This window comes from Paroedura picta, chromosome 4 (assembly GCF_049243985.1).
Source record: "Paroedura picta isolate Pp20150507F chromosome 4, Ppicta_v3.0, whole genome shotgun sequence".
Classification (NCBI taxonomy): domain Eukaryota; kingdom Metazoa; phylum Chordata; class Lepidosauria; order Squamata; family Gekkonidae; genus Paroedura; species Paroedura picta.
Genome location: NC_135372.1, coordinates 92,340,025 through 92,364,838, shown reverse-complemented (window position 1 = coordinate 92,364,838; position 24,814 = coordinate 92,340,025). Strand labels below are relative to the sequence as shown.

At 43.6% G+C, this 24,814-nt stretch overlaps 2 protein-coding genes across 17 annotated transcripts in view; both read left to right on the top strand.

Moving 5' to 3' along the window:
- ATXN7L2 (ataxin 7 like 2) overlaps positions 1 to 7,881 on the top strand; it is a 32,840-nt gene extending 24,959 nt beyond the window's left edge. For 9 of the 12 annotated variants that reach the window (XM_077334217.1, XM_077334214.1, XM_077334213.1 and 6 more), the window contains one exon: positions 3,493 to 7,881. In XM_077334217.1, the coding sequence (XP_077190332.1) occupies positions 3,493 to 4,429 (937 nt within the window). In that variant the 3' untranslated portion in view covers positions 4,430 to 7,881. The remainder of the gene's footprint in view (positions 1 to 3,492) is intronic. The other 3 variants (XM_077334210.1, XM_077334209.1, XM_077334211.1) reach the window with 3 other exon arrangements.
- Positions 7,882 to 10,866: 2,985 nt separating this feature from the next.
- Positions 10,867 to 22,147, top strand: CYB561D1 (cytochrome b561 family member D1). Of its 5 annotated transcripts, none has more exons than XM_077334228.1 (4): positions 10,901 to 10,915; positions 17,191 to 17,291; positions 18,618 to 18,655; positions 20,523 to 22,147. In XM_077334228.1, the coding sequence occupies exons 2-4, from the start codon at positions 17,207 to 17,209 to the stop codon at positions 21,024 to 21,026; spliced, it is 627 nt and encodes a 208-aa protein (XP_077190343.1). In that variant the 5' UTR covers positions 10,901 to 10,915; positions 17,191 to 17,206; the 3' UTR covers positions 21,027 to 22,147. The 5 variants fall into 5 exon arrangements, with proteins under 5 accessions (XP_077190340.1, XP_077190343.1, XP_077190341.1 ...); XM_077334226.1 differs by lacking the exon at positions 10,901 to 10,915 and adding an exon at positions 10,994 to 11,124; XM_077334227.1 differs by lacking the exon at positions 10,901 to 10,915 and adding an exon at positions 13,364 to 13,378.
- Positions 22,148 to 24,814: the final 2,667 nt, after the last annotated feature.

The following is a 24,814-nucleotide window of genomic DNA, read 5'->3' as shown; positions in this document are numbered from 1 at the left end:
CAGAAACACAGAATTCCTTTAATTTCACCAAATACACCCAGAGCCTAACTTTTGCCACATGCTTCTTAGTCTTCAGGGTTATTGTATGCCTTACCAAAATGGGAATATGAGGAGGTGGTTTAAAAGGGTTGGATTTTGAAGCCTGCTGCTTCCTTCAGTGACGGCTTTAGGTAATAATACCAAAGTTGGCAATTTGAGATCCTCCTTCACTGAATTCCAGCCCAGTGTATTCTGTTGGCCATCCTGCGCTGCTTCCTACTTTCTGGAGCTCTTATTCTGTCCTCTGTTACAGAGGTTTAAATGGTATTTTTCTGGCCCAGTGATAGTACCCCATTTCTCTTAGAATAACAGTTTCTTTTCATTGGTAGGTGTTGGTTTGCCCTACTGAGCAGGGAAGCCATTTTATGTGTTAACTTCTAAATCAACAGTGGCTTAGTTTGTATTATGAAGACTAAGAGATATTTAACCCCAAAATCATTTGTAGATGCACAGGACAAATGATCTTTCTTTTAAAACAGCTGAGAAGTTGTGCTGACATTTTAAGAGAAAGTAGAGTGTTGCCTCCATTTTAGAGGCGAAAGTGTTTGGGAGCATGAGTAACAACCTGGATCTGTGTGTTGTTTCTGCACAGAAGATCTAGTCAGAATCAGTACTGTGGTAATTTCCTTAACTCATTTTTCATTTAAGTTTTTTATCTCCTTTTTACTGAATGTGGACCTTTATATAAGCTTTGTCATTAACATTACGTTTTAGTTTGCAGTTCTAAGAATTTCCTGGGTGTGAGCCCACTGAATAACATGGACTTACATCTGAGTAAACATGCTTAGGATTGCAAATCAGACCCTTTTAAATGCTCTGATACAAAAGAAGGTATTCCAAGATTTAGCCTTAAGGGCTGTTGATGTGATCTCTGCTGTTATGATTCATAGGCAGGAATTGTTCCAAATACATATGCAAGTGCTGGATCTACAGTCTTTGAAAATTAGAGAAGTAAAGAAATACCTGCAGCCAAGGAAGAAGAGTTGTTTTTTATATCCTTTTTTATATGCTTTTCACTTCCCAAAGGAGTCTGAAAGTGGCTTACAATTGCCTTCCCTTCCTCTCCCCTGTGAGGTAGGTGAGGCTGAGAGTTCTAACAGAACTGCTCTGCATGAACAGCACTATCAGGGCTGTGGCAAGCCCAAGGTCACCCAGCTGGCTGCATGTGGAGGAGCAAGAAATCAAACCGGGGTCACCAGATTAGAAGCGGCCGCTCTTAACCACTACACCAAGCAGCAATATAAACCTCCTAAATCCTCATTTGCTTAATGGTTCTTCCTGATGGTCAGTGAACCACCTTCTGCTCTGTTGTGTGATATTCCCATAAATCCATTTCATTGCAGATATTCTCTTTTCAAAAGAGTTGGAAGAGGGGCTGTATGAAAAGTAGCCGCCTTGTGAGGTGCCTACTTTATTCAAGGCTGGCTGGAACAAACCAGTGCAAGAAAGAAATAGGAAGAGTGTGGTTTTCAGAACAAATGGGGGAAGAACCCCAGAGCTTTATGTTTTCATTTTATCCATCTTTTATAATATATTTGATTGTGTGTCCTTAAGATTTATACTATTGTAATATATAAAATGCTTTAAGATTTTAAAGATTTTAAAATTTCACGATCAAGAAGCATCCCTAATTTTGAGAAATATGCAGTGGGTTTGCTTATTTCAGATCTCCAAAAATGTCCTTTTGATCTGGCGACTGGACATGTTTTTCTCAGGCTGTAGATGTCAAAAAAAAAACCCTACCTTTCCAAGAGGAAATGTCAATCATCCTTTCACCACCTCTTTTCAAGACATAATAAAGGGAGTGTACTCTAGCTGTGTCAAAGATGTAAACGAGGCAGGAAAAAAATTAACAAGGAAGCCCAAGAAATGTCAGGTGTGGTTGCTTGGAGCACTAGCCTTGCAGGTGTTTTTTTCTCTCACATTTCTGATACCTAATCCTGCTCTACAGTGCTGTGGTACTCAAGAAGGATTTTAAATGTGTTTAAAATACTGCCAGCAGCTTTGGCTTGGAAATGGAGGGAGCCTTTATTATCCTGAGCAATTGGAATTTGTCACTTTCCCAACCCCATTCCACAGTGGAGTCACTAGAGCAATGGAAGTGTCAGAACAGTGCATATTTTGTGCACAAGGAATGCAGTATCTCTTTAGTGGGAATGATGCCTTCAGAAGAGGCACCTGGATCCTTGGCAGCCAGTGAAGAACCCACTGCACATTTATTGTGTAGGGGAAAAAACCTGAAAAAGCTCTAAAAACCCATGTGTATAGTGCATTTGTATCTATAGCTATAAAAATGTGCATATGGTCAGAGTTTTCCATGCAGTGTGTTGTTACTCTATAGCTTTGTTGTCAGTCACCACAAACCTTTGAGAGTAGCAACTGTTTATTCATTCAATTAACCTTTTGGTCCCTTCAACCTGCAGGGACATTCAGCCACAAATTCTCCAGTAGATGGTGCTGGAATGCAGGGTTTGATGATGGATTGTGGACAAGAACTTCAATCTGAGCAACCCCCCCCCCAAAAAAAAAAAAAAACCCATCCCATTCTGGGTCTCTGACCAAGATGCTGGGCGTCTATGCATTTATAGGCATTCATTGTTGCACAGGCTTTTGGGATTTGTTTTATTTCAGTAAACCTAATATAATTCCCCCTCCCAAACCTCCACATTTATTTTTCAGTATATGACAGTTTTTCACCCAAAGTCACCAGACTGAATAAACCATTCCTTTGGTGATCTTTATCAGAAAGTCCAGTTTAGCACTTTACTAATCTTAGTGAATTTAACTGTTAGGTCACACAAGTTTTTCCAACATTGGTAGCAATATCGATACCAGAATACCAGACTGTCTCCTGCACTTGTAGGTTCATAGCTCTGTGTTGTTCATGCTCAGACAATCAGAAACAAGGTAACAGATTGAAATGGTAAACTCGGTCTCATTTATGGAAAAACTCTGACTATGAGATTTGGTATTGGAGCAGCTGTTTTAGATCTGTAAAAAAGCTGCATGGTCAGTACAGCTGTTAAAGGTCCTTGGCTTAAAAAAAAAAAGATTTTGTTGTTTTGTGGGAGCAAAGCCAGGGTGGCATCCATGTAATCAGGAAAATGTGAGAAAACCTGGCATGTGAAAGCCCTGTAGCTACTGTGCATTTTTAGCAGCCATGGCAGGAATGGGAAAGCCCCACAAGCTCATCCCCTTGTGGGAAAAACCAAGGCCTTATGCCCATAGCAACATGTAAGGGTTGCTGTTAGTCTTTTGGAATCTGACAGAACATGGGGGTGGGGGGAGAGACAATATGTTTTGTTCGGATGCCGACTTCTACTGAAAAATCAAGAGGACTGATGTGGCTTGGCTAGGATTAGCACTGGGCAAAGGAGATTGACAAGTTGAGAGTTCGAATAATTTAAAGAGATCGGCTCCACTTTCCCCCCTTTTCTTTCTTGACCTAACCAGAAGGATCCCTCCAGCTGCTGATCACCAGCTCCTCTCCACTCCATCGCCTGTGCTTCTGGGCTTCTCTACATCCAGTACTTACCAGAACAACAGTTCTTCTCTGGTTTGCAGCCTTCCCCACAGCCTCCCTGGCAGGACCTCTGTGTCCTCTGCAGCTTCGGCAACAGTGGCATCCAGGGAGAGTCGCACTCACCACAGTATGAACTATGCAGTGGGGTCACCTCATGTAGCAGCTGCCTGCAGCCAGTCAGACTGCATTGGGGGAAGCCAGTCCATTACCTCCCCACTCCCAGCCAACACCCCTTCACCGTCCTTCAGCAAGTTGCCTTTGACCAAGGCCAGTAAGTCCTCCAAAGCCAAGGAGCTGGCGGGCAGCATGGAGCCAGAGGTTGTGGCCCGGAAGCGCAAGCAATCTTCTGGGGCCCCTGCTAGCCCACCCTACAAACAGACCTGTTTTCTGGATTTGGGCAAAAACAAGGCAACAAGCTGCCCCATCTCCCACCCCTCTGCAAAGGCCAAGTCATCTGGGATCTCTTCCTCCACCCTGTCCATCAACGGAACAGTCTCTGCGGGTGCCAGAATCAAGAGGGTAAGCCATCTAGACTGCAGGGCTCCCAGCCATGTGCCGGTCAAAGCTTCACAGCTGGAGAACCGGGGCTCCTCGCTGAATGGCCCCAAAGCATTGCAGACCAACTGCATCTCTGATGAGGAGGCCAAGAGACGCAAGAATACAGCCACCTACTGTAGGCCAGTGAAGGCCAAGCACGCCCCCTCTCCCTTGCCTTCCCCTTCATCGTCTGACTTGGGTGGCTCTATCAGAAGGAAGAAGCCAGTGGTCTCCTTGGGCTTTGAGGAGAAGCAGAACACAATGAAGGTAAGTGCCTGGCACTTTCCTCTCCCCTCCAGAGAGCCTTGCTGGGTATTTCGGGACCATTAAATTTCAGAAAATGCTTCCCAAAGGTTTTAATTTGGTATAGTCTATAAGAGGAGTTTCAGATGTCAAGAGAGAGAGAAACTGAAATACTGTTCAGTAAAAAGTGTTCAAATGTAGCAGTTTTCTCAGTTGCACTTTCAAAGTAGGTGTTGCAAGCAGTACAGCAAAAGAGGACCACCATGGAAATCTCGTCCCAAACTCTTGTTGGTCACTATGTGTATACCTTTTACCAAGGCTGCCAGTCAGTTCAAGTACATTGTAAGCTGCCTCGAGCCCTCAGGGAGAGATGGGCAATAAATTTAAATATAATAATAGAAGAAGAAGAAGAGTTGGTTCTTATATGCCGCTTTTCCCTACCCGAAGGAGGCTGAAAGCGCTTACAGTGGTCTTCCCATTCCTCTCCCCACAACAGACAACAACAACAACAATAATAATAATAATAATATTGAATTGTTGGGTTTTGGGCATGAACCAATTTTAAGGTGTGGCTATGAGATTTTAATGGCTTCCCCACTTTAAGGCTGCTTTAATTATGTTGTGGGTTGGTAATGAGAAAGGCAAAAACAAGATATTCAAAATGGTCACTCTTCCTAGCAGTGAGTGGTAGCCTTTGTTTATTAAATTGCATTGTTCATGTTAACCGTCCGTACTGTTCCCTAGTAAAGCTGTCTGAGAGCTTATCTGGCATGTTTCATTAACAAAAAGGCACCCATATTGAGATTTATGCAATATGCAGATTTATTTTATATTTGAATCAGTCTGTTTACAAGCAAGGGCTCATGTAACAAAATTGATGGGGTAAGGGAGATATGAGCACCTTTCATTTCTGGTCCTTTAGTCATAGAGCACTTGGCAGAGGCTTTTGGCTTTTATTAGCTGTACCACAAGCAGAAATTGTAGCTCTTTCCTGGTATGGAAATGGCAATAGGAAAAGCCTTGAAATCTAGTCAAAGACACAGCGCTTCTGTTCAGGGGACAAGGTAGCAATTTTGACTGAGCATTCTTTAAGACTGAGGAGCAGAATTGTTTCCTTTAGACCAGTATAAATTATATTGGGGATAGCCAGGTCATGTCAAGCAAACCCCTTTTGAAATAGAGCACAGGTAAGGAGCCTAGTGAGCCTCTTGTGGCGCAGAGTGGTAAGCAGCAGATATGCTGTCTGAAGCTGTCTGCCCATGAGGTTGGGAGTTCGATCCCAGCAGCCGGCTCAAGATTGACTCAGCCTTCTATCCTTCCGAGGTCGGAAAAATGAGTACCCAGCTTGCTGGGGGGTAAACGGTAATGACTGGGGAAGGCACTTGCAAACCACCCCGTATTGCGTCTGCCATGAAAACGCTAGAGGGCGTCACCCCAAGGGTCAGACATGACTCAGTGCTTGCACAGGGGATACCATTATCTTTACCTTTAAGGAGCCTAGAGCCTCTTGTGGCGCAGAGTGGTAAGACAACAGAAATGTTGTCTGAAAGCTCTACCCATGAGGCTGGGAGCTCAATCCCAGCAGCCAGCTCGAGGTTGACTCAGCCTTTCATCCTTCCGAGGTTGGTAAAATGAATACCCAGCTTGCTGGGGGGTAAATGGTAATGACTGGGGAAGGCACTGGCAAACCACCCCGTATTGAGTCTGCCATGAAAACGCTAGAGGGCATCACCCCAAGGGTCAGACATGACCCAGTGCTTGCACAGGGGATACCTTTACCTTTAAGGCAAAACTTAACTGGTTCCTGGATTAGAGAGTTTGGTGGACATCTTGTAATACTATTTTTGCAGTTACTGGAAATTGATTGTAGATTGATACAAGTGGATAGCTATGTTGGTTTGAAATAGCACAGCAAAATTTGAGTCCAATGGCACCTTTATTTTATTTATTTAGTTACAGTATTTGCTGGCATATAAGACTACTTTCCCCTCCTGAAAAACATGCCTCCAAGTGTGGGGTCGTCTTATACACCGGGTGCACTTCACTTGGGATAGACATAGCTGCCTATAGTGGCCCATAGTACTGTATTTTGAGTGGAAATGTTGGGGGGTCGTCTTATACGCCCAGTCGTCTTATATGCCGGCAAATACGGTATATATATTTATATACCGCCGCTCTCAAAATTTGAGTCCAATGGCACCTTTAAGACCAACAAAGATTTATTCAAGGTGTGAACTTTCGTGTGCATGAAGGAGTGTGCCTTGAATAAATCTTTTTTGGTCTTAAAAGTGCCATTGGACTCAAAGTTTGTTGAATGTAGATTATTAGGATGATATGTGAAATTTCGGTGAACATTTAAATGTGTCATGTTTTCTTAGCAAATTCTGCAGAGGAATTCTTTTGTAAACCACCACACGGCATTTGAGAGCAAGGTGTTTTTTTGTGCTGCTTGCTGCATGGCAAATAGAAATTTAACAACTGTAGTTTCTCCACAATCTCTGTCCAGGAAAAAAAAATCTTATCACCTTTATATTCCTGTAGTTGGAAAAGGTCTGTCAGATTTTTACAGATCTACACCTGAAACTGCTATATCATTGGCTCCTTTTCATTTAGATCCAGAAACAACATCTGTTGTCTGTAGATGTAAATCATGTTCTTTTTTTCTACTGCTGTAGTTGCAGCTGCCAACTCAAATATGAGAGGAGGGGACTGGGGTATAAACTTTGTCTAATCAAGGAATTTATAGTTGTGTTATTTTGGGATTGTTATCTTGTGACTATGCAAGAAAGACATTTTAGGGTATTTTACGAAATACAAGGTGGCTTTGCTGATTTGTAGGATCAGCTCAGTGGTTATACCTAGGGAATTAAGAACTGTATCCACCAAAGATACTGCTGTTTATATACTCACTGATTCCACAGTGAAGTGATTTGTGACAATTCCAGTCATTCTTGTCAGTCTGATCTTTCTTGGGCAAACCAGAAGTGTCAATTGCCTCTAAGACAGGGCAGTTGAAAATTATAGTTATATTATATTATTATGGGATGACATCTGTCCATTGGAGAATATGCAACTTTTGAGAATCATTGTTAGGAATTGGGAATAGCCAATTCATGCTTACATGTGATCCTTTATAAAGTCATTTCACATTTGTTTTGTTTATTAAAAAGGATTTCTATGCTGCCTCTCCAAAATGTCCAAGGCAGTTCACAGCATAATAATAAAAAGCTTCCATGCCAACACACTTTCCTGGTAAGTTGCAAACATGGTTGTGAGGGTTTTTTTAATCATTTCAAAGAGGCAGCTGGTTGCTGTATGAGTTAGAGGAGGCTTTTGCTGTATGAATGGGTGTTGTGTCAGCTGTCACTGATGCCATTTCCTTTTCTCCTTACAGTCAAAAGCGCATTAACAGCAAGTGCCTGCATTCTGCAGAAGGGAGCCACCAGTCTGCGAACTTTGACCACCTGGGCCAGATTCAAAGCCTCCTGCTTTTTATAACTTTATAGTATTTTTCTAAAGAAAAAAAATCCTCTAAAATACCTGAAGACTCCTATTTTTCTTTCTGTTGTTTTACTTTTTGAAGGGGAGAGGTTGAAAGAAAGGGAATCTCAGCTTGAGGAAGTCCTGCAGATACAAATATAATCAAGTCATAGCTCAAGAAGTTGGGTACAGATGGAGTTCCTGGAAATTGGGATAATTATGTTTGAAGTATTTTCTGGTTTTATTTTTCAGAAAAGAAAAGGAGTGGGGAAGGAGGAGAGGCAGAGTTGGACAGCCTTTGTGAGTCAGTCTGGGTATCTGTATCTGTCCAGGGCCATCAAAAAACACAACTTTATACAGTTCCAAAGCAAGGGCTGCCCACTTCCTGCTTCAGTCAGCCATGCTGTTATTCCTTTCTCACTCTTATCAGTGTTATGACTCTTCACAATGGGTTGTGTTTTTTGCTAGCCTTAAAACAAACCTGTTCATGAGGCTAAAAAAAGCAAGAGAAAACAAGGCGACAGCCTTCAGAATCCTGACTTGCTGTGGAGGCTGAAATTGCAGCTCTGATTCTGTCTAGGCTGTTTGACAACTAGAAGTCTTTTCAGGCAAAATGATAAAAGGGAGCATTCTGTGTTCAGCTTCCCATAGCCTTTAAGTACTAGGGCAGTGCTGTGGTGGCTGCATGTGTTTGTCTTATCTATTCTTGAAAAGCTGCTTCTTCAAGTTTAGAGAAGGGAAAATGTGATCAGGAAAGAGAAGGTGCATATGAATGCAGCCACTGTAGTAGCACTTTTGAGCTTGCACACAGCTTTCCATAGAAATAGGTAAATTGCACTTATGGTCTTGACTATGTATGTTTTTTTAACAGTGAGCTCTGGGTGGGAAGACTATTCTCTCAGCCCTCTCATCAGTGTCCCAGTTCTTGCAAAAACAGACCAGGAGAATTATAAAATTAATCACATGTACATTAATTAAACAGCATCCAGGTAGTTGTGTTTGTAGAATTGCGGCTGTGTCCATGGGTGTCTGGGGAGCCATAGTGAGGAACATTGTTAACAACACTTGGTAGCTACAGAACAGCTTCCCTGCTGTGCTCTGCACTTCTGTGCAAAATTGGAAATGTTAGGTAAGGAAAAGCCTGGGCATCTTGTTTCAGAAAGGAACTTTGGCACTAAAATGTCTCCCTGGCTGGACCTCCAAGTGCCATTCACCAATCTGCAGAGGGGCCAAGAGCTTTAGAGAGGCATCTCAGCCTTTGCAAACTGAAGTTACAGTGATCCTTTAATTATGCTCCAATGTCCCAGTGTTTCCTGTAGACAGCTGCTTGATGCTTACCTATGTATAGAACATATTTTAGTTTCTTGCTGGTGGGTCTCTATTATGTTTTTGCACTTAATTTAGCAAAAACATCTTCCCAAACCCAATGGATTCCCCTTATTTTGTTTGCTACATTTGTATCCCATCCGTTTCCCCAGGATTCCTTGGAGTGTTTCTGCCTCATAATAAAGCTTCTGAGGGCTGTAAAACTGAGAATTCTCCCCAGCCTTTCCAGTGAGTATTGCTGTTGAGTGGGGAGAACTAGGAAATCTGCACACAAAGCAAACTAAGGTCCGTGCTCTCTCTTTTTAAAAATAGTGTTTAAGACTCCAGGGAAATATCAGATGAAAGGTTCCTCATCCAAATCCATCAGCCAGAAAAAAAAATCATTTTCCTGCTCCAATATCAGATGACGCCCTAGCTGCAATCAGCTTGAGTAAGGTTGGACATAGAAGAAGAGATAATGGAGTGCTGGACTCAGATGACCAGGGACCCTAGTACAAGATTGACAGTCCCTGCAAGAAGCAGGGGGTGACTGAGAAGCATTCTGGAGCCTGGAGTTGATAGGATTTAAAAGGTCACTGCAAGTTACAGGATATGGATCACTGTCAGGAGAGAGAAAAGGAGTGGGCAGATGTTTTTTTTTTGGGGGGGGGGTAGAAATACACATGTGGAGAGTGACACAAATAATAAAGCTACTGAAGGTAGGCATAGAGAAACTGCCAGGTTCTGAAAGTTGCTGGATTATGTGTGAGAGAGACACTAGTATTTTACTAACACTACTGGGGGAGGGAATCACATGAAACTGGTCATAAAGGTTTCACTGCCAGAAACATCAATCGGAACGACACTATTATGATGCCATGCACATCAATTCACTTGACATTTTCCCAAGTAATAACCCACATGTCTGTCTCTATTTCCTTGTTGAGTTTCCGTACATATTGTTCTGCTAGCCAGTGAAGAAAATCATACTATGTTAGGTTACAGAATGTCAGGCATAGTGAGAGGAAAGGCGCACACTTTTTCCAAACTCAGACTAAGCATGTTTTTTTTTAATGGTGGGGCCCATGAATTTGATTGGGATTTATTGCCTGGAGTTGCCATGTCTATATATGCGAAGCTGTACAGCTACACACTAGTCCATCCGTGGGGTTGTATAAATTAGCTCCCCCTAGGCTGTCTCAGGTCAACTTCACTTCGTAGCTTGAATTCTGGTACAAAACAGAAGAAGTGGAAACCTACTAAATCACAGAGGGTTTAAACCTCAGCCCTTTCCAAACAGTACCAAATTGGTCAAGTAAACTGAAACTTGCTCACAAACTATTGCACTCAACCTTGACATTTATCCAATAAACACAAATTCAGCTCACATCAAATTGGGATTAGAAGTCAAAGAAAATGCCAAAAACTGAGCCCGAAGGAAGCTCTTCTCATAACGTGGAGGGTCAGCTTCTGACCTTGAAGCTGGCCTTCAAACCTGTTGGTAAATCGCCTCCTGAAATCCTGGTCTCTGAAGGAAGGAGACGGTGGTAGTGAAAGCAAAGGCGCTCCGCACAAGTCTTTTTGGCTCTTGATAAAGAGCGGGAGAGGGACAAAACACGTTCCACGGGCGTCAGCGCTACAGCAGCCTCCGGACACGCTGAGGAAGACGGCGCTATCACCCGACAGCGAGCAGCGGGCCAGGCCTGACCTCTCCCCTGCGGCGGAGAGCCGCCAGGTGCCGAGCCCCGCCCCGCCCCGCCGCCCAGGCCCCGCCCTCTCCCCGGGCAGGTGGGTGTCGCCGCCGGCCACAAACCACACCCGGCCCTTGGGCCTCCTGGGACAGCAGCCCGCGGCTGGAGGCGAAAGTTTCACCATGCCGGACGCTCCCGCGGGCTCCTGCGCCCTTCGCTGGCTGCTGCGCGGCTGTGGGCTCTTGGCGCACCTAGCGGCGCTGGGCACGACGGCTCTCCTGCTGCGGCTCTCCAGGCCTGGCACCAGTGAGTGGCACCCATTTGCCCACCCCCGCCCCCGGTATGGGAGGGAGGCCCCACAAGCTCCCCTCTCCCGCTTGCCCGCTGGGCCTCTGAGGATGGCGAGGCGGCCGTGGCGGCAGGTCTCCGCTCCTTGGGCAGCCTGGCGAGCTCTGTGACGAGCGACAGTGGCTCGTGTTCGCAACGCTGCCTTTTCCGTGGACGTGCTCGTCATTCTGGAAGACTTGAGGCCTTCTGTCTTATTCGCGGTGACTAGAATTATTCGAAGAACGCGTCTGGTGGCCCTGGTAAATGGGCACGCGCCGCCTCTCCAGCCCCCCCCCCCAGTGGTTGTGAGCCGGCCCCTCAACAAGGACTGTGAGGAGCATATGGGAAGGCACATAGCTGCATGGGAACATAATAAATGCAGCCCCCCCCCCCCAATAAAAGCCCTCTCTACGGCTGCCAAACTCCAGATTGGGCCCAGAGATCTGGAATACTAACAATTTAATATTGCAAGGATCTGCCCCACCTATCCCACCCGCACCCCGGATAAAATGGCTGCTTTGAAGGGTGGGGTTTACAACACTCTTGGATCCTTCCCTTCCCCTGGCTGCACCCCTAAATCTTTAGGGATTTCCTTACCCAAAATTACCCTAGATCTGCTGATTTTTGTGTTTTTTATTGCTCTCCTGCCTGCAACTGTAGTTTTTATCCTTTTTCTGTTTTCTTCTCTTACCCTTTTGTAAAATGAGGCTGGAAATGAATTCAATTAATCCAAATAATGAACTTGGTGGTGCAATGAAAGTATGCTTCTTAAGTACATCTGCATGTGAGGAAGCTACAGCCTCTTTTTCCCCTTAGTTTGCATACTGTATTGAATTCTGACCATTTTTGTACAATATTGGGAGTGGAAGAGGCAAGAAGGCATTGTAGAGGCTAAAATAAAGCTGATGGCATCAATTCAGTTACATAATATAGTGGGTGGTATCTTTTCCAAGACTCTTGAGGAACCTTTCTCCAGTTTGGGTGGATCTTTGGTTGGAAATAGTATTTTTTAGGCTGGAGAAAGACTTCAGACATTGCTTAGGGAGATGGTAGAATGCAAGTTTGTATATTTCATCTAGAGGAAATAAAATTTAAAATCAAAGTGCTAATCCATGTTCAGTCTTGATTGCAGTTTTAAGAACTGGCCATCTCTTTTCTCTGAAAGCAATATGCGATGAATGTCTGTATCTCAAACCTTACTTAAACACTGCTTGGAATAACTTTAGATATTACAAATCTGACATGAAAAATATTTTTGTATAGAAAGGTGATGCAAACCACATATTGGGTGCCATGCACAACATCAGTACATGCTGGGTCCTCCAGTATCTGATGAGAGACCAACGCAATTTGTAGCTTCCCAGGGCAAATGGTAGTGGAAAGTACCATCAAGCCGCACAGGGTTTACTAGGCAAGAAATGTTGAGAGATGGTTTGCCATTACCTGCCTCTGTAGAGTAACCCTGGACTAACTTGGTGTGATAGCCAAATGGCCTAATTAGGGTTCTTTTGCCCATTCCCAATTAATAACACACAGAGAAAAACTTTTAAATATTTTTTCTGCAGAAGAAATATAGACACGGGAGTCCCCAAATCTGCACATAAAACAATAAAGGTAAAGCACTGGGTCATGTCTGACCCTTGGGGTGACGCCCTCTAGCGTTTTCATGGCAGACTTAATACGGGGTGGTTTGCCAGTGCCTTCCCCAGTCATTACCATTTACCCCCCCCCCAGCAAGCTGGGTGCTCATTTTACCAACCTCAGAGGGATGGAAGGCTGAGTCAACCTTGAGCCGGCTGCTGGGATCAAACTCCCAGCCTCATGGGCAGAGCTTTCAGACTGCATGTCTGCTGCCTTACCACTCTGCGCCACAAGAGGCTCCTACATACATAAAACAATAGGATTGCATAAATACCCTGATCTTGGAGGTTGGGAAAGATGATGCCCTTACAGGATGAGCCAATAGCCTGGGGTTTCTACCTCCCCACTCCACCTCCTGGGAACACCCTACAGCCATTATACCCAACCTCCAGGAACTGCTGACAGGTCCAAAGAGCTGCTCACATACATTCCCCACAACTTCCAATTGTTTACATAAACAGTAGTGACACACTCTTCTTCCATTTCTCTAGACTTGGCGAGGACTATCTGAGGTATAAAATAAACTTTGGTTTTGTGAGAGAGCTTATCCAAAACTACATTCCAGAGAGGAACAGGCCATTTTCTTTGCCTGGTAAGAATCAAAGACTTTAACCAGGACGGACCACATGTAGAATTATAGCCGATACCTAATAACTGTATGATCACCCAGAAGGTTGCAAAGATTTCCTTACCACCAGGCCATCAGGTGGACTCCATTCAAATACTGACCAGGGCTGACCCTGCTGAGCTTCCAAAATCTGACAAGATAGGTCAGGGCACCCTAGGACATATATCCACAGAAACACCCCTGGGCAGTGAACTGCCCATGCACACACTTTGCATGTTTTGTGAAACAGCCTGGGGGGTGGGACATGTCTGGCTGTCCAAGTTGGAATAGGGCGTTGCTGGCTGCACCCTGATTGGCCCTGCCCCTACAGCTCCCACCCTCCCTCCCTGTATGCTAGCCACGTTCCTCTCAGACGCACCAGAGACAGAGAGAGACACACAGAGCCCTGCCAGACTGAACACAAGCCCTCATTCCCTCCTATCACTCCTGCTGCAAGGGAGGCAGAGAGCGACACAGAGAGAGCTGCCCCAAGCTGCTGATAGAGACACAGAGAGAGCCACCTCTGCTGCGACGGATGGAGAGAGAGAGAGACAGAGATAGCTGCCCCAAACTACACACCAGCCCACCTTCCCTCCTAAGAATAAGCCTTTTTACGTGCTATGCCTCTTACTGCGAGGCACACACAGCAAGAGAGAGAGAGAGAGATCTGCACCTCCCAGTGTCCCCTGGGTCCTAGCGCCCATTGTATTCCTGCTTGCAGTGGGCTTTCTTGCTAGTTGTAGAATAATCAGAAGAAGGAAAAGATTTGGTAAATATCTTCCTGAAGGGAGTAACCTGGCTTTATAAAATCAGTCTGCAAGGAATGTATTTATTTAAATTTCTATACCGTCCTCCCATGAGGCTTAGGGCGGTTTACATGAAATGTAGAAGGCATACATTGAATCATGGTACAATAATAACAATAATCATAGCAATGGGTTCCAAGTTTATAAGAGGTTTACAACAGTTTATAACACAAAGGTAACTTTGTAACTTCTAACAAACTCATAGGGAGGTTGGTTTGGATTCAGATAGTTGTGGGGGTGTCTGGGGGACCTGTGGATGTTGTTTGGTTGGTCTGGAAGATATAGTTCATCCTAAGCAGAGTTATATCCTTCTAAAACCACTGACTTGAATAGCCTTAGAAAGGCATAGCTTATCTTAAGATGGTACTGTTTAAGCATTTAACTGTGGAATTGAAATGTGTTTCCAGAGGAAGTAGGGAGAGGGTCAAGATGTCTCTGTTAGTAGATTTATTTGCATTGTGCAGTGTGTTCCTCCATATCTTTTGACACAATATACTTTGCCTAGCTTTCTGAAGTCATTTAAATGCTATAGTTGCCATTTATAATTTATTAATAGCCAGTGTGGGTGTTTTGTAGGTCTTTCCTAATGAAGTCTCAAATATTCTTATCTTCTGTTACGGTGGCTGGAAGTCTTATTTTAGAATGTGACAGCTCTATAGAACATAATAGATGCTTTTTATTTCAGAATCCAACAGCTTTAATGAACTTTATAGGGCAGACAACAGATCTTCATGCAGTCTTTTATTCTTCAGTTTTTGATCTGGCAATCCTATTATGTGTTTGTGTTTTATTGTTTAGTACTGCTTTCCATGGCTTTTGACAAGAACATGTCAGTGTTTCCAACTACAATGGACATGATTCAGCAATAATTAACTACCTTCAAGGGGTGGGGGGTATTTCAGTGAGAAAGCAAAGTATTTTTCTCATTTTTAATTTGGGCTAGTTTTGTACTTGGTGTAGGGCGGTAGTTCCCAAACTTATGGGGGCTGCTGCCCCCTTAGCTCCCAGGCCATATCCTTAGTGCCCCTCCCCCACATATGAACACATACCTCTTTCTTGGTGTTAGGTCTACTGCAAATTCAAAATATACTATGTTGCATGTACTTCTTTTGGTTGTTGTGCAGTGACCATATTTAAGTCTAGAAAATATATATTTGTAAAAGACCTGGAGATCTGAGGTGGAGCCTGGGTTGGACAGAGCCTGAGGAGGGGAAGGAGCTCAGCAGGAATATGATCCCATCTAGCCCACCTTCTGAATCTGTAATTTTCTTCAGGAAGTTAAGCAGGGTTGACCCTGGTCAGCACTGGGATGGGAGACCACTGAGGAAGTCCAGGGTCACTACTCCCAGAGGCAGGCAATGACAAGTCATCTTGGAACGTTTCTTGCTAGGAAAACTCAGCTGCAGCAGGAGGAGTCAGACTGCTGCCCTCCTACTGCCCCAAATTCCTCACATACCCTGCTGCTCCAAAAGCCCTCACCGCCCCTTTAGATCCTTCCTCGACTCCCAGGGGGGCATACGACCAACTTTGGGAACCCCTAGTGTAGGGCTATCAACCTTGGAGTTTCCTTGGAATTACTTGGAATTACAAGTGAACTGCAAACAACAGAGATCAGTTCTGCTAGATAAAATGGTGGTTTCAGAGGAAGGAGCTAGTGACCCTAGATGTGCATCTTTTCCTATTTTAAACATGTAGATCTAATAAATTTGAATTGGATTTTATGGGCTTGAAATAGCCTTGCTAGTAGTATTTCTCAAGGCAAATGCTTTACTGTCATCAGTTTGGTGTAATGGTTAGGAGTGCGGACTTCTAATCTGGCGAGCCGGGTTCAGTTCTGTACTCCCCCACATGCAGCCATCTGGTTGACCTTGGGCTCACCACGGCACTGATAAAACTGTTCTGACCGAGCAGTGATATCAGGGCTCTCTCAGCCTCACCCACCTCACAGGGTGTCTGCTGCGGGGAGAGGGAAGGGAAGGCAACTGTAAGCCGCTTTGAGCCTCCTTCGGGTAAAGAAAAGTGGGATATAAGAACCAACTCTTCTTCTTCTTCTACATGTCTCAAGTCAAAGTGGGGGAAAACAGTTAAGGCCTACATAGTTGTTTTGGCAAAATTAGACTAATTTTGCTAATTGACTGAAGGAAAATGGCTTTAATTATTTTTTAAATATCTTTCATCAGCCTTTTGAATTATGGCATCTGCATCTAGCCACAGTCTACAACATAATCTTGTTCAAGTTATCTAGATAGATCAGATGTGATGGGTGAACCAGCCATCCATCTTCTGAACAACGGACAACAGGACAGAGTGGCCGAGGCCTTCCCCTGGCTCTGGGATTCAGAAGTTACTGCTCATGAATATAGTGGTTCCTTTTAGCCACCACAGCTAGTAACCACTGATAGGTCTATCCTCCATGACTCTATCCAATCCCCTTTTACAGCTGGGTATCCCTGTGGCCATCACCCCATCTGGCAGCAAATTCCACATTTTAATCACTTTATGTGTAAACAACTATTTCCGTTTGTCTTGAACCTACTGCCCATCAGCTTCATTGGATGCCCTCGAGTTCTGGTATTTTGGGAAAGGGAGAAAAAATTCTCTGTCATCTCTCTCCCCACCACCATTATTTTATACACCTCTGTCATGTCCCCCCTTAGTCTTTTCTAGATGGAAACGTTTCAGACTTTTCAGCCTTCCCTCAAAGGGAATATGCTCCAATACCCTTGTCAGCCTGTTTATGGGCTTCAATAGTTTTTCTAGCTCTGCAATGACCTGTTTGAGATACAGTGATCAGAACTTCACCCAGTATTCCAAATGATGCTGTACCATAGATCTTCCATAGATCTACCATAGATCTGCTTAGGGCTGATCCTGTGTTGAGCAAGGGGTTGAACTAGATGGCCTGTATGGCCCCTTCCAACTCTATGATTCTATGATTCTATCTATAAAAGGGTATTATAATATCAGCCATATTTTCAATTCCTTTCCTAGGCTTGCTAACCTCCAAATGGTGTCTGGAGATTTCCTCAGATTACAACTGATCTCCAGGCAACAGAGATCAATTCCTGTGGAGGAAATGACTGCTTTGCAAGGTGGACTCTTATGGCATTATACCCCACTGAAGTTTCTCCCTTCCCCATACCCTCCCCTCCCCAGGCTCCACCTGCAGAATCTCCAGATATTTCCTAACCCAGAGCTGGCAACCCTACCCATTCCTAATAACCTCCGACATAGGGCAAAGGGAAGTGACTTTCAAACTTCACATTCTCAAGGAAGCCCCTCAGTCTTCTCTTGTTTGTGGACAAGCCTTGCACTTCTGTTAAAAGACTCCTAATTTTTACAAGAAATGACTAGGCCTTTTATTTCCTAGGTGCACATTATGATTGATTCGGGGAGTGGGCTAGGCCTATTGGGTCTTATTCTTCCTGTGCACGGCTGTGACGACAGCCTAGCTCCCTGGCCCCTACAAATTGTAGGAGAAGGTCAGAAGCGGTGGGTTTGCAGAAACACTTGCTTACCATTACTGACTGTCTCATTTGCAAATGTCTGGTAAATTGACCAGAGTGCCCGGAGCCTCATCTTTCATTTTTGTAAAGGACAGCAATCACCGTGTTGAACCCCATTACCCTAAAGCCTCAGTATGGAAAATTTTCAGTGGAAATCAAAGTAGGAGTATGCATACATAACCAACAGTTCTCGATATCTTGGCTTCTTCTTTTTTTTTAAAAAAAAAGGTGTATGTATGCATGTTTGCAGATTCTTTAAAATGTGAGGATAGACCTCTCCCCAAAGAAGAGGGAAAAACAGGTTGCCTGGGTAGGATGTTCCTGATTTAGAAAGGGGGGCGCACTGAATATACAGAACTTCCCAAGGCTTTCCTTGTTTGTTGCTTGATGTAGCCTGCAAAGTCATCATGGCTGTTGTCAAAATATTCAAAATTCAGCAACCTCCTCATTCTATAATTGGATCAACTGCACATATTAAATGCAAGCTATGCATATTCATTCTGCATACTATACATAGATAATTTGGAGAGGAGCTTTACTTCAAAATTGATGGCTATTTTGAATGCGTTTTCAACCACATTCTCCCATCAGTCCTACCATTGTAAAATATATTGGAGTAGGAAATGGATAAGCACAGGCTGTAAACTGGAGTCTTGGATACATATAGCATTGTCCCTGTCAGCCTTGGATATACACAGGATTCTTTTCTTTCCACCCACCCATCTGCAGCTGGTGAGGGGAAAATTCTGTTTGGTCTTGCAGGACTGCCTGACATGCAATCACAAATTGTCACATATCAGACTTTCTTTGTTTTGAGCTTTTACCATCAAAACAGTTATTGGGGTCATGTTTATTCACAGAATAAAGTTCTGCTTTGTCTAAGTGCTTTTTCCCCTCTCTTTTGCCTTCCAGGTTTATTTTCTTGGCACCCTGTGTTCATGTCAATAGCAGTAAGTTAATTCCCCCCCCCCTATTTTCTGCATATATCTGTTGTTTGGTGTTGCTGCTTTTGCTTATGGAGAATGTAACATGACAATTAGGCCTGTGAACAGAGAGAGCTCCTGTTATAGAGATGGAAAGTCATCTCTTGCTTATGACTGCCAATATATTCTCCTCCTCTTTCTCTTCCTCTTTTATTTCTCTACAGTGTTGGGGATTTGGTAGGGCTTCAAGAGATACCTTAACACAGCCTCCTTAAGCTCAGACAGACCTGTTGAACAGTTGTATGTATTTTAATTGGGCCAATATTTCAAGAACTGGTTAAGTAATGCATGTGATTAACAATGATAATGGCCAGTATAATTCTCCCACACAGATATATGCCTGATGTGTTTTAAAGGATTTAAAACAACTTTTAAAGGATATGTGCTAATGTGTTGTAGCAGATGGTTGCTTGTGCAGTCCCTAAAAAAAGAAACTGCAAAGCTATCTGTGGTTTTAGCATCATTGTCTCTTATTTTTTCAAAATCCATGTTTTAGAAGAATATGCATGTTCCCTCTCCAGCAGTAGACCACACATCTCCAGGGATTCCCGATTTCCAACAAAAGGAGCAAACAAGAGCAACAAGGCTCCCTTCCCTTGTAATTACATTTGAACAGAGATGACCCTCCTCTAGTTAATTCGTGCTCTTTTAAATCAAAGGAAGAGATTGCTCTGTGATTCCCAGGGAGGACAGGGATTACCCCGTTGGGCTGCTGGGAGGACAGGCCAGCTCTAGGTGGGTGGATAAGAAAGGCATAAGACCTAAAAGAGTCAAACCTGTGGGATAAATGAGGCTGGTCATGCCAATATGGGGTTGGGGATGGTTGGAATTTGCATCAGTGGTCCATGGTGAGGTCATACATTTAGGCCTAAGGTAGGGTGGGGCAGAGGACCAAAAGAGCTGGACTTGGAGGCAGATACAATTATTGGGCCATGCTCTTAGGTGAGTGGGATGGCAAAGTTGAGAGTGACTGGGAGCAGAGGAGGACCAGGAGATGGAGTGAAGTTAACCACCCAGAGGAAAGACTTCAGTAAAGTTATTACATATTATTGGCCAAAAATAAGCTATAAATATGGTGGTCTGCAGCTGCTTACAGAGTCATCTTTTGGGAGGAGCATGAAACCATGTCCATGCCTGACCACACCCAACCAGCCCTAGCTCTCATTTATGAGAAAAATTTCCTGTTCACAATCCATTTCACCAGCAAACAGTCTTTGTAATCATTTTAATACTCAACAAAAACACCAGGCTTGTGTGATACAGAGCTTGGAAGCTTCAGACTTAGTTCTGTCATGCTGTCTTTTCTATGTAAACACTTCATTTTGCTTCAAGTACCTCTGCAGATATGTCCAGTCAGTAGCTTCAAAAATGTCTGCTGTTGCTCAAATTGAAAGTGCTGTCCTGTGACCTGTCCAACTCTTGACCTTGTGTGATGGGTGAGCATGGATGGAAGCCAAGCTGGGGTGTGTGTAAGATGGGCTGTTGCCTTGTTTAACCTGTGTGTTGAGAGCATTCAGCCCCCTTCCACACTATGATGGCATTCTCAGCATGTTCACTGACCTCCATTTCCTAGTGAAGGAAGTTGTGCCAGTTCAGATGAATTAAAGCTGGTATAAAGTCAGTGCATTTCAGTTTCCTCCCTACTTCCTCTGTAGCTCTACTGAGTCGTAGTCTGAAGTGATATGGTTCTGGAGAAACTTTTAACATTTGATATTGAGGACTGTATTCAGGGTTTTGGCTTAGTATTTTAGTTGAAGTAGGACTTGAGTTAGTTTGATAGGCAAGCTTGTTAGGGAATAACTGCTAGGATGCTAATCAGTTCCTGTATTCTTAGTTCTGTCTCTGCTTGACTGAAGCCATCCTGATCTTCTCGCCAGAGGGGTCCCTCTTCTGCTCCTTCTCCCACAAGATCAAAGTACAACTGCATTGGACTGCACAGATGCTGGCACTCATGGCTGCAGCAGTGGGCTTGGCCTTCATTATCTCTAGCAAGAATAGAAGTGAACTCCCACACTTTGTTTCCTGGCACAGCTGTCTAGGTCTTCTGACACTTCTGGCCATGTGTGGGCAGATCATATGTGGCCTGTGCCTGCGGTTTCCACGGCAGCTGAAGATCTTCTCCATGGCCCAGCTCCGACTGTATCACATGATGTATGGACTAGTGGTTTACCTGTTAGCCACTTTCACTGTGGCACTGGGCATTTATTCTGACTGGTTTCAGGCCCAGATCAAAGGAGTGGCGTGGTATTTCTGCCTGGGCCTACCCTTCTGTCCAGCTTTGGTCATTATGAATCATACTATTAGAACTCATGTGCCAAAAAAGCAATATTGTATTTGAGCTTTGGACTCCTCAGGAACTGAAATCCTATCTCACAGTTCTTTGTTTTTGCCTCAATACATCTAGGTTTGAGTTCTTTGTGTACCTGGCCTCTTTTGTTCTATAGGTCCATTTTGTATGCATTCTGTATTTCTTGACACAGTGAATTGAACTATTTTTCTTGAGTGAATTAGCAGAATTTCCTTGCTTACTTTCTCTTTTAAAACATGCAACTGCATGTATTTCAACATTCCAGAAATATGTAGTGTTTATTTTGCCTTGGCTGATCACATAACCACAGAAACTTAACTGACCTACGTGCTTGAATATGCTGCACTTCCTTGATGCAGCCGATTAACAATTTTCTCTATGTGTGTTGTCTTTAGACCATTAGCATTAGACCTTGCTACTGGAATAATCACAGAGAAGTATTAGAGTTTAGGGTATTTCACACTTTATGAAAGAATACATATGAAAGTGACAGTCACCTCCAGACTAGACTTCTGTAACTCACAGTACGCGGGCCGGCCCTTGTTCTTGACCCAGAAACTGTTAAGTACAAAATGCAGCTGTGAGGGCTCTCACAGGAACACCTTGGAGAGTCCATATTCAGCCAGTGCTGCAGCAGCTGCATTGATTGCCAGGTATTGACCTTTAAGGCCTTTTAACTCCTTATGCCCCATGCAGAGCTTTATACTCTGCGAGTTTGAACAGGTTGGTGATCCCCAGCCCACAGGGCCAAGGCCTTTTCAGTCCTAGCCCCTACCTAGTGGAATGAGCTCCTTGAAGAGCTAAGGGCTCTATGGGAGCTATCACAGTTCTGAAGGTGTGCAAGACAGAACTGTTCCGCCAGGTATTTGGTTGAGGCCGGGACAAAGAACATCAGCTGGGTCTCTCCTCTGGATATCCTCTGAACATCTTCATATTAGATACTTGAAATTTAGTGGATCCTGAATTGAAACAGCTTCAAACACTGCCGAACAACCTGCCCTATGCCATGGAACTGATGGCCCATCAAGTTGTCAGGTGGGGGTGGGGAGGGTTGGAGGTACGTTTGGGCTATTTTTAAAGTGATGTAAACTGCCAGTCTGCGGGTGGCAGTCAACAAATATAATAAATCAATCAGTTTTTAGATATTCTAACCCTGTCTGCAGCTTAGAATACTGATGGCATTTCACTCACCTGGCTTATTTTTCTCCCTTCCAACTTGTACATTCTTCCCATGATGCTTACCCTACTCCCCTATATGTCAGTTTCACCTAGTTCTTACATATGCACTCTGTTCATGAACTGGCCATCCATTTACTTGCTGAAGGTGCAGCCTGGTCCAAGCAGAGTCCTTCCAGCTGGTCTCACATTTCTCTGTGATGGGTAAAATCTACAGGGGTGTGTGTATGCAAGACACAGGTGAACTCACAAATGGTTTCAGTTTGTATTATTTCCCCAGATTTCCTAAGGTTTTAAAAGATCAGAATTTGCTTCTTCCAAGTAGAATCTGCGCTGTAGTGAGAACAAAGTAAGTAATCTTACAGTCTGATAAGGTCATTGTTTTATGATCAGTTTGGTATCGTCAGATGGGAAGTTGGCAATTTGAGATGTTGGGTTGAAACAACAAAAGAATCAGTAAAATTCAAAGCAAATATTCAGGCACAGATTATAATTCTTAAAAAAAATCTGATATGGAGATGTTGTGTGCCATGAGAAATACAAGAATAAAATGCAGAAAAACATACCAAGTACACACTAAGCTTACCATGTTGCAGTATCACTTGACTAGTTTTTCTCCCCATTAATATGTGGCATCTTTATGGTGCTACAAATACATTATCTTGTAATCTTTCTAACAGCCCTGCAAGGTAGATGAGTAACGCTTTTCCAATGTGGCAGATGGATGTGGGCTAAGACAGCTTGCTTTTGTATGTTTTAATTTGTTAACCGTCTTGGTGGCTAGAGGGGGGCAGAGAGTGGGTAAATATCTTGTTTTAATAAATAAATCATAAAATAAATAGTTCAGGGCAGAAGTGAGAATTGAACAGAACACTTCCCTATTCATAGTTCTTTGCTATACCAGCCCTCATAGCTACTCAACACAATGAACACTATTTTCAGATTTGTTACAGGATCCTGATGTTCTTCCTTGAGGTTGCAGATCTTATGAGGGGATGTCATGTTTTCTCTTTAATCAAGAATGTAATGTTTTGTGAGGGGGAAAATCTGATTCCTTAATCAGGAAAGTGCATATTTGACTGCTGAAATGGTGCTACCATCTCTTGGGTTTGCAGGGCATTCTTTGCTGGATGTGGACAAAGATCCCACACACACACAATACCTTTATTGGCATAAAGCAGATTAGCAAAATAAACAGAGATAGTCAGGATACATCAGTCAGTTTAAGTTTAAAAACTGAAGACAGAAATTCAGCCATAATAAGGGTGACATTGGCATCCTTTGGCGGCACGTATACTAAAATTGGACAAAGAGCCTTAAGGCCATGGCCTCAATATCTCCCCTCCTCCAGCTCTTCTTTTCATATTTAGCCTGGCAAAGGGTTTTGGAGAAGCCTGACAATGTTTGGTATCATTTGGGTTGGTCTTAATAAAAGGCAGCAGTCCAAATAGCCTAGCTCGGCCTTTCTCAACCTTTTTTATCATTGAGAAACCAATGAAATATTCTTCAGGCTTCAAGAAACCCCAGAAGTGGTGCAATCATGCAGAATATGGTCGGGGAGCATAGCTGTATACATACCCCCCTGGGGGCCCTCCCCTTCAGGCCTATCATTGGCCATTTTGGGAGGAGTGGGTGGGTTGACATGATCATATAGGGCCGTGTCACCTGATGTTTTAACATCAGTCATTTATCTGATTTCAGATTTCCAGAGAGGGAGTATAAAAGAACGATTTATTTGGGTTTTTTTAAGAAGCACAGTGACTGCACTGCGTAAGGATTACAGGTGAGCGAAAGCAGGAAAGGTTGACCTGCCAAGTTCTCCTTCCCCAAGATGTTTGTGATGTTACTTTGTAGCATGTTGATACCAATATACCTGTTCTCTCATGCCTTCAAGGTCTTCCTTCTAGCTGTTTTACATGTCTACTTTTGCCATGTGCCATTCCCTGTGTCAGCTTCATTTTGCAGTTTGTTCTTAAAGAAAGGATGGTCTACTGTTTGCTTGTGTGTCGGCTTTCTTAGCCTGTACCAGGACATTATTTTTAGGTAAAAGAAGACATCTCTGAGACAAACGAGTTAGCCACAGAACTAATTCTCATATCTAACAATGAAAGCCCACTCAGTACCAACAGTGCCTCATGTGTGTTCTTGTAGAGCATGCAGATGGTACGTGGGAGTGTGAAATGTCTGTCTGCCTATAAGTTTACTGAAGAGGAAGTTAGGAATCTTTGAATATATATGAGCAAAAAGATTTATGTTAAGGAATTGTCATGGACTGGAAGCCCGCATCATTTTAAAGGAACATTAACTTACCTGGAACAACTAAAGATGAATGGGTCTTATATGCTAAAAATGCATTATCAATTGCACAGAAAGAAAAGGCAGATGCCTACTTAGAGACGAAATCTTTTCAGGCTCTGGGAAGTTTAGGCCAGGAATTGCTTGTTTCTTAGCCTTTGGCTGATAGCTGAAAGCAGAAGGTAGCTGAAAGCAGAAAAGAGCCCAAATAGAATGCATATAAGGGGAATTCCCTAAGAAATATGGAAGGAAGAAGACAGCTCTATGAAAGGAATTTCCTGGATGCCAGGAGCCCAAGACAAGAAGCTTTTTATTGAGAAGGAACAGCTGGGCTAGTTGGCACGTGT